The sequence below is a fragment of the Chaetodon trifascialis genome, chromosome 1 (genome assembly GCF_039877785.1).
Source record: "Chaetodon trifascialis isolate fChaTrf1 chromosome 1, fChaTrf1.hap1, whole genome shotgun sequence".
NCBI classification, from domain to species: domain Eukaryota; kingdom Metazoa; phylum Chordata; class Actinopteri; order Chaetodontiformes; family Chaetodontidae; genus Chaetodon; species Chaetodon trifascialis.
Genome location: NC_092056.1, coordinates 16160564 through 16176076, shown reverse-complemented (window position 1 = coordinate 16176076; position 15513 = coordinate 16160564). Strand labels below are relative to the sequence as shown.

The 15513-nt window shown below is 39.9% G+C and overlaps 1 protein-coding gene across 1 annotated transcript; it reads right to left on the bottom strand.

Annotated features, from left to right (window-relative positions):
* Positions 1–3856: 3856 nt before the first annotated feature.
* On the bottom strand, positions 3857–15247 carry LOC139334302 (calretinin-like). Its single transcript, XM_070967110.1, has 11 exons — positions 15066–15247; positions 9616–9698; positions 8828–8917; positions 8459–8539; positions 7269–7325; positions 7005–7082; positions 6422–6477; positions 6277–6316; positions 5267–5320; positions 4666–4737; positions 3857–4513 (listed from the first exon to the last, which is right to left on the bottom strand). Exons 1-11 carry the CDS (start codon positions 15157–15159, stop codon positions 4397–4399), a joined length of 822 nt encoding a protein of 273 aa, XP_070823211.1. The 5' UTR covers positions 15160–15247; the 3' UTR covers positions 3857–4396.
* Between the last annotated feature and the right edge of the window lie 266 nt (positions 15248–15513).

The window sequence follows — 15513 nt, the reverse complement described above, 5'->3', positions numbered from 1 at the left end:
CAGTAGCAATGTCAGCAACATGCAGTGTTTTGACGCTTGTTTCCTATCAAGGTTTGTAGCTATATGATTTTACATCTCAGTGTTAGTATGTGTGTTTTCATGCAGAGCCCACGAACAGAGCTGAGATCAGTCTACATTTGTCCTCAAACCACTTTTTGGAAAGAAACTGACGACAGCATAATAACGACTGATGAAGAGCAAAAGGAGGTTGAGGAGCAAACAGAGCAGAGCCGAAAGAAGAATTAAAATGAAAGACAAGCAGAAAAAGAAGAATGAAAAAGTGATAAGAGAGGAGTGTTACTGACTGTAATACTGAGTGACATTTCACAGCTTAGCTTAGGGTTGAGCAGGCATCTTAAATACCCATTGTACAGTATGTGTGTGTGTGTGTGTGTGTGTGTGTGTGTGTGTGTGTGTGTGTGTGTGTGTGTGTGTGTGTGTGTGTGTGTGTGTGTGTGTGTGTGTGTGTGAGAGAGAGAGAGAGAGAGAGCACTCATTTTTGCTGTTAATGAAAAGAATAAAACATTGAAACAAAAAATCTACAACCCCTTATTTGGCCCTTTGTTTACAAGAAGATTTTCTCTTCTCAAACACACATGTCCACTTCTTTGCTCTCCCTGTGAGATTCTGGGCTAATAGGTTATGTGACAGCAGGCTGCTGCTGTGATGATGAAATGATGTGAAGCTGTGGAAGTGAACCATCAGACGATAGATTTTGTTTCGTATATCACTTACAGTAATAATACTTGACACAGTGTGGGCTCCAGTCTACAACAGTGTTCTGTCTGCTGTCCTTCACTGTGGCTCATAACATCTGCTTCAGCTCTTCAGCTCTCAGATATGATCACTAATACATTTTTTATGTGTTTTAATAAACACAAAAGTGAAAGTAAGAAAAGTGTTGACAAATCTAACAGCAGATATATTGCATTTTGGTTGTTTTTGTATCTTTATATTGTTTTTTGTATCTTCAGCACATGCGCTCACATGTTTGATGCATTTATCTCTCTTTATGAAACAACAAAGAATAAAACAATGTCATATAATTCTCCAAATAATAAATATGTCAAAATGTCAAGACAAAATCAGTAATCACTAATCTATAAAATTTTCCCTTTTCTTGCTGCAATTAGAAGGTTTTTAAAGCTCCTTTGGTTTAGACTCCCATGTCTGATGTGTGTGGGCTTGTATTTTATGACTGAGGTCTAAGTGTAGGGGTTGTGCAAATTCTCAGTCATGGTGCAGAAAAATTAGGGCAAAGTTGAAACTAAAGCAAATGCTCTCAAAAATTCAGTTTTTTCAGTGAGGATGTCATACCGTGAACACGAATGAGCTAAAACCAGTAATGTATGAAAGTGATCTGAGAATTAATATTGCTATTTTGACGGCCCTGCACACCTACAGTGCACCTACACTTTTTGCTGATTCAAGCTCTTCTCTGCATCAGAAGACAGTTTGACTTGTACCACAGGTGTTATTAATAACATTAACTATGGCTCTGTCTTATTCAGGTCCCAGTAAGTCATGACAGTGTGGCAGTGAGCCAGCGTGTGTGATGCCAGGACCATGAAAGAGAAGCAGCTGCAAGGAATTCAGCCATTATTCATTTTATTATCTATTATATCTGTGACACAACCCAATATCTTCTCTTAAAAAGGCCAATTAACATGTCCCTCTTTTAACTTTGTTGTACCTCTTAGGTGAGCAAATATTACACGTTTATCAAACTAATTATGAGAAAGGCTGTTGAGACCGTTTGTAATTCCCACCATTGATTCACTTCAATCAACCTCAGTCTGAGCGTACTGAGTACTCAGCCAGAAAAGATGAAAACATCTGTGAAGGTGTGCAGGAGCAAAAACATTATTGTTATAGTTTAAATATGCAGCTGTAGTTCTATGTTGTCGTATGTTTAATAGCAAATATCATTTTACTGGGAGGTTCACAAACTATTAATTATTATTATTCATAACTTGCACCCTAATAATATTGTGACTCCACATGTCTACATGGTGCAAACAATTCATTTTAACTAGAAACTGGAATCCCACATAAAATTTGGATTTTCATTTATTGGAATGTTTAAATTGGACACTGCAGTATGATTTCTGTGGTTTCTATGTTTAAAGAAAATGGAAGTGGAATTGTCCCCAGCGTCTGTCATTAGAGACACACAATTAGACCGAGATCCAAAAATATCAAGGATAGTTGCTCAGATTTTCTAGGGCACCAAAAATCTCTGAAACAACATTCATTTTATCTTAGAAAATACTGCAATGACTGAAAACAATATGTTAAGTTTTGCAACCATCATTAAAGGTTTAAATTGCTTGGATCTAAAAGAACACACATTATGATAAAGAGCGTGATTAAATGAAAGATGAATAATTAACATCCTTTCAGTCATATGAGAAAGAAATGTGTGTTTTCTCTAAATGGTTTCACTGCAGATGTTATGACTATTTTACATTAAGTTCCTCTTGCTAAATATCTATCTTATATATAGAAATAAAGGTCAGCAGTGCAGAGCGTCTTGTCCAAGTCGTGGGAACACTCTGGAAATCAGCACAGTGTCTCCTTTCAAATTCATAATCATATCATATATACAACTGCTTCTATCTTTGTGGTATGTGTGTGTGTGTGTGTGTGTGTGTGTGTGTGTGTGTGTGTGTGTGTGTGTGTGTGTGTGTGTGTGTGTGTGTGTGTGTGTGTGTGTGTGTGTGCACAGAAGGTAAATAACAGAGGGAATCTCATCTGTCTGTTCTGCTCGCTTGTCTCATTCCTCTCACTGAGTGGGACTGATGTGTGTGAGGGAATCAGAGCGGATATAACTCTGGTTTTCCTTGTTGTCAGCAGTTAACAGCTTGAACTACAGCGCAGAGTTTCACTGTGTGCCCTTGTGTATTTCTTTGTGTGTGTGTGTGCATCTCTATGCCCACGTGTGCGTATAACATTGAACGCTCACTGAAGGAGGTGAACACTGTTCTGTTTTTGTGTATGGGTGAGTGTGTGTTGCAGTGATGATGTGTGTGAAGGGGTGTGCTTTAAAGATAGTGAATTTAATTAAAGATGAAAGACTTGATTATTAATTGATGAAAGGTAGACTGTTCCATAATGCTGAAATATGGGGGTGTGTTGACTCTTTCTTATAGTAATAGAGAGAAAACGGCTACTTTCTGACTAAACTAGGACAGCATCTTGAAAAAGAACTGACATTTGTAAACTGAGTCAGTAATGGATGTTAAATAATCCATCTATAATTTGTAATAAAGATATGTTGTCATATCATAATCAGTACTACACTGAGATATGTTTTGTCTGCTGAGGTGCGGAGCCTCAGACACACATTTGGATGAAAAAGAGCCATATTTCAATTAATAGTGCCATTTTCTGTGTTCTCACACAGTGTTATGGATCTGTATACATGTGAAAGAGCAAGACAACCACCCTGCTGTATTTCTGTTGCCCCTGATCTCTCAGCCTGTCCCACTCTGCTCACTTCATCTCAAAGTGCCACAGAGGCTTCAGAGACTCTCTTCTATGAAAAATGGAGCAGCACAAGCTTTTTTGACATCACACTCTCTGTTACCAGGAGATTAGAAAGTGAAGGTGGAGCACTCTGGAGAAAACACTCTTGCTCTGGGCATCTGTACCGGAGCTGTAATCTTCACTGGAACCACACAACTCTCAGAGTGGGGGAAATATCTTCTTCTCCACGGCGCTGACAGAGAAACAAACCTCTCAGGGTCGAGGCAGTGGCACAGTTGAAGTGATCCCCCCGATAGCTGAGGTGTAGCAGAACATGGTTTGGATGAAGATATGACTTTTTAATGTAAGTGAATAATTGGGACAAGAGTTGTCATGGTATATTTATTCATTCTCTCAGTATATCTTTAATAGAACAGTACAAGCCTCATCAAATAAAATAGGGTAATATTAAATTAGACCGAAATAAATAAAATAAACGAACAGATGCTAAAGAACAGAAGTATTAATTAATAGTTAATATGGTTAATTAATACTTCCATGATAAATTAGTTTTGTAAATTAAATTGGGAGGAGAACATAAATAGATATGAGATGAATGTAAAAAATAGAAATGCATATTAAAAACAGAAAGTTAAATAAATACATAATATATTCTTGTAGTCACTGCTATGGCTATCTCACTATGAACTGCATGTAAAGTTCAAAAAAAGAAAAGACCTCTGAGGGGTTCAGCGCTAAAACAGCGGGACCAGCGGTACACTTTGTGCTCTCAAGAGCAATTTTGTTTTCATTCTAAGTGGTGTAGAGAGGAGAAGGGTCACACATGCACCAGGTTACATCAGGGGGTGGAAAGGAGGAGGCAGCGGGAGGCAGAGTGAGGGAGATGGCAGGGTCCCAGACAGGGAGGTCACAGCTGGGAATCCCGGCAGAGGGCGATCTCCAGCTCAGTGCGGTACAGCTTCCCTCCGTCAGACAGAGCCATGATGCTCTTCTTGTACCCCACCAGTCCTGTTGAGTCCATGTCCTGCCACAAACCACACAGGTGCATAGTCAGAGCACAAAAGGTGGTCTATAGGTTGCCTCATTGCAGAGGCGTGTCAGGTAGCTATCAGCTCTATATTTGGCAAGTAGAAAAGTAACCCGAACTGATCAATCAATAGGAAAACTATTCATTACCATTTTGTTCTTGTCACAGAGGTCCTTCAGCAAAGCATCCAGCTCCTGCTCATCAATATACCCATTACCATCCTGGTGAAAGACAACATGAGAGGTCTGACTTAAAAGAAATAAAAGTATATAATGTAAAAACAAAACTTAAAGAGTCTACGGCCATGCTAGCATCTCTGAGGAAGCACTGTGGCGATTTGAGCTAAACGCTAACATCAGCATGTTTCACAGGTATAATGTTTGCCATGTTAATCATCTTAGGGTAGCATGTTAGCATGCTAATGTTTGCTAATTAGCACAAATAGTGCAGCTGAGGCTGTTGAGAACGTCATTAGTTGTGCCTGTCATAAACAAAGGTTTTGGATACATTTAAGTCATTGAGATATATTTTCTGTGCACCATGAATATCTGTGCAAAGAAACATGGCTAAAAACTGAGCGTTTATCTAATACTTGTTGGGATGAGTGTCATTGAGTAGAAACATACAATCAATTTAAAGCCATAAGTATAAGAGGCAGTGCGTTCATCAAGGACAGTCACATAAGAAAGAATGAAATGTATAACAGACAGACAGTACATATGCACACAAACACAAACATGTACTTTTCACCTTGTCATAGAAGGTGAAGAGGGAGTCAAACTCCTTCACCGTGAGCCTGATGCCCTGCATGCAAGAGAAGGAGGGAGAGAGAGAGAGAGAGAGAGAGAGAGAGAGAGAGAGAGAGAGAGAGAGAGAGAGAGTGACAGAGAGAGAGAGAGAGAGAGCGACAGAGAGAGAGAGAGAGAGAGAGAGAGAGAGAGAGAGAGAGAGAGAGTGACAGAGAGAGAGAGAGAGAGAGAGAGAGAGAGAGAGAGAGAGAGAGAGAGGTGAAAATTGTTAGAAACTGCAGGATATATCTAGAGAGCAGGAAAAGCCCCACCAGATCCAGACCTGATATTAATCCATGGAGATTATGATAACTGGGACTAGAGTCGAGTTAATCCTGATCAAACAGACTAATCCTCTGTCAGAAAGGAATTGCTGATCTGCTGTCTCAAGCAACCATGTACGTATGGGAACATACATAACATACACCACCATAATACATGCGGGAGATAAATATAGATTAACAATGTCACTATGCTCTAAATATTGGACTTTGAAGCATCAAAATTATATAAATAGTGTGTATTCCCTCAGTAATGCCATCTAGCTAAGAATACACATGAAACTATGCAATATGATAAGCTATTTTTATTTTAAGATGCAAATTTAAGGCTTAGATTAAAAAAAAAACCAACAGGACTTGAAATTATTTGACTTCAGATCATCAAATCAATTTAATAGAAAACATAAAAGCTTTTCCCAAACGGGTAAGATCGTCTTTTTAAAAAAAAAACAAAAAACAAAAAAAAAACATACTGTATTATTTAAATCCTGAAGGATTTAAAGTAAGTAAACACGCACTTGCATTAATAACCCATATGTCCATTTTGTACTTTGATGGCAAATAATCCTCTTGTAGTGAATCCAGTAATGTTGAAGTATTCTATTCTGACTTCTACATCAGAGTGATTGGATGTCAAGTTATTGCAGTAGATGTGATTTTAGGCCTAAAATCAACTGGAGTGTCATCTTACCTCAAACTTCAACAGGAAATTTTCCTGGACTGGCAACAGCCTGCAGTAAAACAACAAGGACATTTGCATCTTGTTAGCATCCTTTAAGAGAGATTTAAAACTTTACATACAAACAAATAACAGAGACAGACAGAGACGCACTCACCTCGCCATCTCAGAGAGGCCCAGCTTACCATCGCCATTAAGATCAAACATCCTCAGCTGCACAAAGAGAAGATTAGCAGAGAATTTAGCAGAGAAACCACAGCAAAGACGAGGTCTTCAAATACCTTCAACCACGCTCACACTCACATATTAGACGTTAAAGCACACGCATTCAAGTGATGTATCAGCATTACAGGTGAGCTGGAGGGTGAGCCCAAAAATTGATGTTGTTCAGTCAACCAACATTAAAGCCTTCGGGGATGTTATTTCAGTTACATTATGTAGAAATGCAGCAGCAAAGTGCTTCTTTTGAACATATGGACGTGAAGGCATTGTTGAACATAGATGTAGTGTGTTAAGCAAGGTTAAGTTTTTTATGTTAATCCTTAGAGTTACTGATGCATGATCACTTGTAATACAATAGATTAGATCCAATAGGTAGAGTGTAGGCATCACTGTAATTTTAACATAAACAAGGGTAAGCTGAAAAAATGTTTGATTTTCTGCAGAGAAGTCTTGATTCTTTTCCAATTTTGAGCCACAGCAAAGTCAAAGGAACAATTTCTATGCCTCATGATACTCACAATTGTCTGTGTGTACTCTTTGAGCTTCTTGTCATCGTAGTCTGTGTTTGCTTTCTGCAGAAGGTCTGACAGGAAACCCTGAAGAGAGAAAGACCTCACAGTCAGTGATTAGATGTTCAATACTGGCAGCGAGCAGTTATGGTGAGAATGAATGGTTTTAATATACAATAAGTGTGTGAGTGTGCTGCTGACAGGCCAGCTGTGCACTTTAAATTATTCCTCATTAATTAGCTTTATTGCAGATTTTGGCATATTGCATTTTACCTTCAGCTCATTTGACTCAATGTATCCACTCCGATCAGAGTCGTACCTCCGCCAGGCCTGCAGGAGAAGAGTGATGTTGTCAGAGTAGCTCTCAAAAAACGTGCGCTACAGTGATCAGTCAAAAGACACACTTGACTTTACGGATTGCAGACCCTCTCTGTGTATCATCTGACTTACAGAAAAAGACTACAACAAAGAGAAATGACGGTGGTACCATGGTGTCATCTGACATTGTGTAAATATAGAATTTGTCAAAGCCCTTCTCAAAGATGGATACCTAAACCCCTCCAGCACTCACTGCCTTTCCCCTGCAGAAAGCTGTGCTCCATTCATAATGTATGGCTGACTGAGAATAGCTTTAACACACAGAGCAACATTACACCACCACTGAAGACTCTCCTCAACCCAGGCCTGAGTGCACCAAGTGTGTGTATGTGCGGGTTATTTTCATTTTTTCACAGTGGAGCAGATGTGCTCCATTGTTTTTTCTCTAATTACTTTAACATATGCAACCAGATAAGGAGAGAGGGTACTGATGGTCTCCTAGACACTTCTAAAGAAGTGTTGTCTACATGCTGGAAAGGCATTAAATACCTGTGTAAAAACACATGTTTCAGGTTATTCTGACTTTGAGACTGGAGTACATGTTTGGTTTGATAACAGCATAAAAAGTTAGCTACTAAAAATGCTAATTTATGGGTATTCAGAGCTGTGAACTCAGTTCTGCCTTGTAAAAGAACACAATTTAAGTCACCTTCACGCTTCTTTCTGACCGTAATCTTAAACGCAGTGCAGTTTCCACAATGCCTGACATTTTGTCAGTGTTCCAGACACAGCATCCAGGCTTTAAATTAACAATTTACACCCTTACTGGGCTGTTTTCACACCAAGCAGGTGTCCTAACTTGGCTGAGATACACTTGCATGGCAGCTGAACATGTGTCCCACAGGACAAGCTGTGATGGCACTGCTGACTTGAGGCATTCGCAGGGAGATTTCACAGCCCAGTAAAGTTAAGTTGTTAGTCAAGGAGCAACTTTTTCCAAGAGGAAACAGAGACAGTAGAAGGGTAGCAGTGTCATTTTGGGCTGTCCACTGTAAAATTCCACTGCCATCATTAAACTGAATCTGGTTGGATGAGTGTGAGAGCTTGAGGTGAGGGGCTCAGATATACATTATACACAAACTTACAGCCATGAACTCCGTGCTGGATCCCACAAACTCTCTGAAATAAAGCAGGAAGTTTTCCTCTGTGGGCAGAAGCTGAGCCAGCTACAAAGTGGAAGATAAAGAGACATTGTCTTTATTTGTCCATAGATATATTTATATATCTTTATGTATATTTTGCATTTATAAACACAGGAGTTATCTGAAATGCAGGCTATAACAATTGCTTTATATTTTACAATGATTTCTTGACATTTTTGTTGTTATTACTGTACACAGGTTCACAGTGGTTTGTGACATGCAGCACAAGCAAAGTTGAACCAGGGATGTTGTTGATACACTGTGTGTCTCAACCATTAAATCACCCTTTTCAGTTATTCAGTCACTTCTCACCTCTGTCATCTCAATTCTCCCATCAGCATTCTTGTCAAAGTTAGCCATGAACTCCTTCATCTTTTCTTTGAACGCAGCATGTGAAGGATCCTGTAATCACAATCACACATCAAAGAGATACTGTATAATAATGCAGCCTTTAATTTAATCATATATGCAAGAGAAAAGCCATTTAAACATGCTAACTAAGCCAACACCGTCCCCCAGAAAGTGCTTTTATATTTATACTAATTTGCAACAGTAAATAAGTTTTGTATGAAATTGAGGGCAACACAATATTTCCTATCAACATAATGAAGAAACATTGTCAGTAAACCTGTGGCAAAATGCTGATACTGAATACTGAAAGCACTCACTGACAGTACATTAGATTTGTTTTCCCTGTGTTCAGGCACTCGTAGCCGTTGGTTAACGTTGGGGAAAGGTCACTTTGTACACCCCAACCACCTACCACTAGCTTGCAGTTCATACAGTAAATGCAGCACTTCCTACATCAGAAAATCAAAATATAATCCAGGCAGCACTCATATTTACCCCCAAAACATAATTTGTGAAACAGATTCGTAGTATATACATGTCATTTCTAGGACAGAGCATTAGGTAAGCAGCTGTAATCTTTATTTCATTTTGCCAAATGATGGATTGAAGGTAGACTGAACATTTTGTGGTGGAATATCTAAATAATGAAAACACAAACTCATATCATATGTCTCCCTGTCTAAATGTCTCTTTGTCTAAATGTAACTGTGTCAGTATTCAGAAACGAGCCACGCTCAGCACACGCTCACCATGCCTGCTCCTGCTCCTCGCCTCACAGTCTCCAGCTCTTTGAAGAAGTTCTCCAGCTCCTTCCCTTCGATGTAACCGTTTCCTGTGGAGCAGCCGAGGAGCTAAATTAGTTTGGCACAAATGATGTTATGAGGCTTTTAAGTCACATAAAGCTTTGTTGACTGTTCAAAGGATTGATGATAGATTTAGATGTGAATGAAAGATTAAAGGTCACTGGGGGTGTTTAAATTTTGGAAACCTCGAGCGCTTGTCCAGTCTCAAGTCCTCTGTGATTGGATCCAAGTAAGCAGTTTACAGAACTGCTTACTTACAGTATATACATGCTTACAGCTGCACTTAAATTATTCATTGGTCTTAGCCCCTCATTCAGTGTAAAAGTCAAAAGACAATTCACGGTCCTCAATATTCACATCTTGAGTGAAACCTGGAGCATGACAACACTGGGAAGTAACATGAACACATGTTGTATCATCTCTACACAACAACAAACTGAAAGCTTTGATGAACTGAAGGCACGTCACACGAAAACAAGCTCACATCTGGAGAATATTCTCTATTCACATCCATGAATCTCATTCCAAATTGGCATTTAGCAGCGGCGGGGAATGTGGACACTCAGCGATGTGCTGCAGCAGAAAAAAAGAGCCCAGTGCCGCTGGAGTGTAAGCAGTATAATGAGTGTTTTCTTGCCTAAGAGGGTGAAAGTGAACAGTCAGATTGATGCTTATTGGGGCATTCTGTCCCTGTGTCTGGATTTGTACTTCTTATGATGATTCAATATCATAATTTACTCCACTGGTTTCCCTGCAAGTCACAGGGAAACCTACAGGACATCCAATGTTCTCTTTTTAATCATAAGAATGAGTCCCATCTGTCTACAATCCAAGTGGGGGTTGGGCGTTTTTTGTTTTTTTTTTGCCTTTAATCATACAAAAATAGATGTTAGTAACATTGTTATTCTAATTCAGAATAAAACATAGATGTACAGAATAAAATGCAGAGATTCAACCTGCCCCCCTCTCCATCCCTTAATCTCTTATCCTCTCATCTCCTCTCATTTCTGATCATTTTCTCCTTCACCTCCCCCTTCCCCTCATCTCCCTGCTTAGATTCAATTGCGCGCTGTATTTTATAGGTGCTCCATGTCACCATCTGTGCTTTGGTTGAGCTGCAGTTTTAGATATAAACAAATCACGGCAGGAACTCAAAGCTTTGGGTGTGGAGACAGAGCGGGCGGACTCAATCTAATGTGGCATTCATCTTCAGCAACTGAAACTGCTAATAATTTATCATTTATCATCATCTAGCATTCAAAGTAAGAGTAATGGCTGGATTACCCCTCATTAGCCAAACAATCCAATTTTGTACCAAACTGTGTCTGGGGGTAAATGTGAGGTATGAAATCTGCAAGAAATTCCATGTACATTCAATAATGGTTAAAAAGTCAAACGCAGTCAAAAATGATTATTTAACCAGTTTGCTTCAGACTGGACATTGTTGGTTTTGCTGGGTTTTGTTTTGCTTAAGCAATGAAATTCTTAATTAAATCTTAACCAGAATCTGATTGGTGTAACTGTAAATGTACATATATGTAAATATATATGTATATACATAAAAATGTTTATTCATCATATACGAGCAGCATATACAAATTAACAAAAGTCTCGAGACGAGTGAGCTGCTTTGTGTTGCTGTACTTAGTTCTTTGAGCTAATGCTAACATCAGCATGTTAGCATTAGCACAATGATTATGCTAACACGCCGATGTTTAGTAGGTATGTTTGCCATGATCACCATTTTAGTTGAGCATGTTAGCATGCTAACATTTGCTGTAAAGCTGAGGCTGATGGGAATATCAAAAGCCTTGGTCATAAACCAAAGTACAGGAAAAATTCTTTCCAAAGTACAGGGGAAAAAGTGGTTAGTTCAGCCTGAGGGTGACATGAATGAGTGCACAAAAGTTTATGCAATCCATCCAGTTGTTGTCAAATTCAGAGATCCTGAAAAGTCAGGAGAATCACCACCAGTCAGCAGGTTTTCATCCTCTGGGTGCCTGGATATGCCAGCCGTTAAGCCCCAAAAACACTGTATCTTGTAGCATCTTCACTAATTATGCATCTGTGCCTACATTTGGAGGGGATCAGAATACCAAATTCAAAATCACATTACTTCATGACTATTTGTAAAAAGTTGGCACACAAACTTCCACTCAAATATTTCAGCAGCACTCAGTTTTACCTAAAGCAGTAATTTTTCACTGAGTGCTGCATCTGCTTTGCTTGGCTGGGTCTGCAGAGTGAGACAAAACGCACGCAAGAAGGGGACAAAACTTATTGTGCATAACAGTGTCAGCAGGGCGGTGAACAGCACTCAGACCAAGACCTGCACCCCACTATGGCAAACAGTGAGTATCCATATATCTGAATGTGTTCTTGTTGTCCTTTGAGAACGTAGAGACACCAAAGTGAAGGATGAAATCTTTGAATAATCCTGCTCTGACTGACCCAAAGTAACTCTGATTGCATCTTGTTTATCATGATCATGTCCTGGACTTCTAATCTGTTAAAGTTTGTCTTAACAGAAACCAGATGTGACATGTCTACTTTACTCTATCGCACTCTGCTATTACATAATCTAGACCTGCAATAAAGCCCATGGAAGTCAAGTTCTCACTTCTTTGGGGTTCACTGCCAGATTTAAGCTGCAATACAAATCTCAGCTGCCACATGGAGCACGTCATTGCACACTCAGCAGATGCAGCCCTTTACCTCCCAAAACAGTTTCAAACACAGCTCAACTGCTGATTGCTCAATGGCACCTCGAAAAACAACCCCGCCACCATAGTAATGACTGAAAACAGCAAAGAATGGTGAGATGGGTGCTTTGCTAAACTGTAAAGAACAGCCCGCAGGTCAAAAGGTTTCACACTGCTGTTGGACATCCTTCAAATTTTCACTTGCTCTATTTGTCCTAGTTTTCCCTGCAGCCAATAGGAGCTCTGGTCCACTTGGACGCTACTGTGCTGCAGCTGGGGTCAAGAAAACAACCTGTGACTGCCATGATGCCATCTTCATCAACAACAATCCATCACCAACACGTCCCCAAAAATAGAGGGTTTCACAGTGAGTGCACAGATGATTGTGTGAGTGACGCTATCTCTGTGATGACCTACAATTTTCTGTGGGCAGACGTGTCTGCTGAGCGCAATGCTTTATGTATTAATGATGGTATTAGATGATATTAGATAAGGGAAACGCTTTAAAAAAAACTCAGGAGGGAGATTTTCAAAGTTCTGCATGGGCCTAAAAAAAGCAAACACATCTCTGTCACTAATGCAATTCAATCCATGATTCTGCCCATTTAGACAGAGTAATTAGCTGTGGTTCCTTCACCCTCATTACCACAAGTCTGGTGCCCTTGAGCTGAAAACTTAACCTCTGAACTCATCCAGTGGCGCTGCTTGAAGACGATGGTTGAAAAAAAGTCACTGCAGTCGTTCTGGTTTGAGCAGCTCTGGGTCAATTAGCCATTGATCAATTGGCCATCTGCACTACCTATTTGTTTCCTCTCTTGTTACATGGTAAGACACACCTGTAAATGTTTTAAAATGTGACCTGTTTTGAACATCTGTAGCCTTTGAGATGGTGGGTGAACAGTCAGTTTGTCCTCAAATTAAAAGACAGTCATTTGTCATTGCCTTCCAAACTGAGCCAAATGAGTGTTTCCTGATCAGGCATCCCTATCAGCCATGTTCATCTCTGCCTTTCAACAGAAACAAAAATGATTAATATGACCATATACTGATCTATCACCACTATCATGGTTGAGCGGTGACTGCTGAAAGGAAGGCTGGAGTTTTGCAGGATGCTGCTGTGCTGTCGGGCTGTTTGATGAAAATACACAGGGAGGTTATTGGATGGGCTATCGAAAGGGTTTAATGACAGAGGTCAAAGCTTTTTTCTGAATGGCCCAAGAAAATAATCCTTCAGTTTGTTCACATGAACATCACTAAAGCTGGAGTGGCTGTGAGACTGTGAGACAGAGACAACGCTCATCTGCAGTTTGGCTGCTGGGATATTTTCCAACCAGCGACTTCAGACGTGACACTGACACCAGTCCATGAGGCAGCTCCATGCTCCAGATGAGTGTCTAACCACTATCAGCCTCTATACAGTAAATGTAAGTGGCTGTTTGAGTACGGTTTTGAGGTATTTTTACTTTAATTGAAAATGTTGATTTTTATGTTACTGCTCACGTGTAGTTTATTTTTCCCTCCACTACACTAACTTCAGACAGCAGGAGAATTTACAGTTCACACATGATCTGTCCATGAAATATGTTGCTTTGTTTTTAGGGCTTAAGCCAACAATTATATTCACTATAAAGTAGTCTGTTGATTACTTTCTCAATTAATCAATTAATCATTTGGTCCATATAATTTTAGAAAATAGTAAAAATGAAAGGTTCAAAAAAACATTTAATATCAGAATTTGGGGCATTTTGTCTTTAGAAAAGAACTTAAACGATGAATTAATTAACTAACACTAACTTATTGACTGACTAAAGACTTAAACTCTAATCTATGTGCCCTCCAGCACTGATTATGCTAAACACACACACACACACACACACACACACACACACACACACACACACACACACACACACACACATTTTCATTCCTCCAGTTCTTTCTCTGTAAGCTCTCAGATTCAGAAGCTCCTCCCAATCAAGTCCAGTAAAAACACCCTTCATCTGACATCCTCTTCTCTCTCACCTCTTTACTCTCCCTCTGCTCTCTCTACTCCTCCCCCCTCCGCATCCCTTTATCCCTCCCTCCCTCCCCCACCCCATCTCCCTCTTTTACTCTCATTCTTCTCTCCTCTCCCCCTCTTTTCCAGCCTCTTCTCAATAACTTCACTCTGATGGGGTCTTTTTTCATTTCTCTCATAGTATTGTTGAAAAAATCACAGCAGATCCTTTTTAACTGTCACAGCAAATGTACTAAGTCACAACATAAATGATATTACAGGATGCTACAGTGATACTATCGCACATAAGCGCATTAAGGTCATTACTGAGGGTTTTTTTTTTTTTTTACCGCAGACACAGGGTGAAAAAATCAAGTCAATTTAAAGAATTAACTCTGACATCAAAAATATTTCCTACATAGGTCGTATTCATGTCAAATTGACTGGACTGAATATATCATTTTCTCACAGTAGTTACTGATATAACTGTAATATTTTCATGTTTTAAACAAACGCTTTGCTGGATTACTATTTAAATTCAGAATTTAACTGGAAACTGTTTCAACGCAATCAATAAAAAGACTACTTTCTGATAATACACGTCTCTCGCATTCATATGTTTAACTACTAATGAATACCAATTGACCGCTCAGTTAATTTCACATTCATCACACTGGTGGACACTTGCGCGCACTGACCGTCTGCGTCAAAATGCTTCCAGATGTCGATGAACTGCGCCGCGGTGAGCTCAGCCAGGTGCAGGTGATGCGGCTGCTGTGCTTGAGTTGCCATTTCTGCTGTTTCTCCCTTCTTTGGGTCGAGTGTGATAGTTAGACGTAAACTTTTCCCGGTGTGAGCTCCTTGCCACTGTGAGCAGCTCCTCCTCAGTTGAGGCTTTTAAACCCCCCGCGGCGTGCGCGCTTCTCATCACTGCCACACGGGGGCGCCTTCAGCGTGAGGAGGCCCTGCAGGCAGCAATAGAAGGACACCAATTACAGGAGGAGGAGGAGGAGGAGGAGGAGGAGGAAGGCTCTCCTGTGCTTTGCATATGAGTTACCATTAATTGCTGTCCAGGCTGCTGGTTTGAGAGCAGGATCATTATACATCATCCAATCCCGCTTCTCATATGAGGAAAGCATTACATCA

Coding starts and splice junctions, on each gene's coding strand:
- LOC139334302 (XM_070967110.1), bottom strand. CDS start 15,159: ATGGCAACTCAAGCACAGCAGCCGCATCACCTGCACCTGGCTGAGCTC. Junction 8,918..9,615: donor GAGGAGCAGGAGCAGGCATG/GTGAGCGTGTGC, acceptor TTGTGATTACAG/GATCCTTCACATGCTGCGTT. Junction 8,540..8,827: donor GGAGAATTGAGATGACAGAG/GTGAGAAGTGAC, acceptor TCCACTTTGTAG/CTGGCTCAGCTTCTGCCCAC.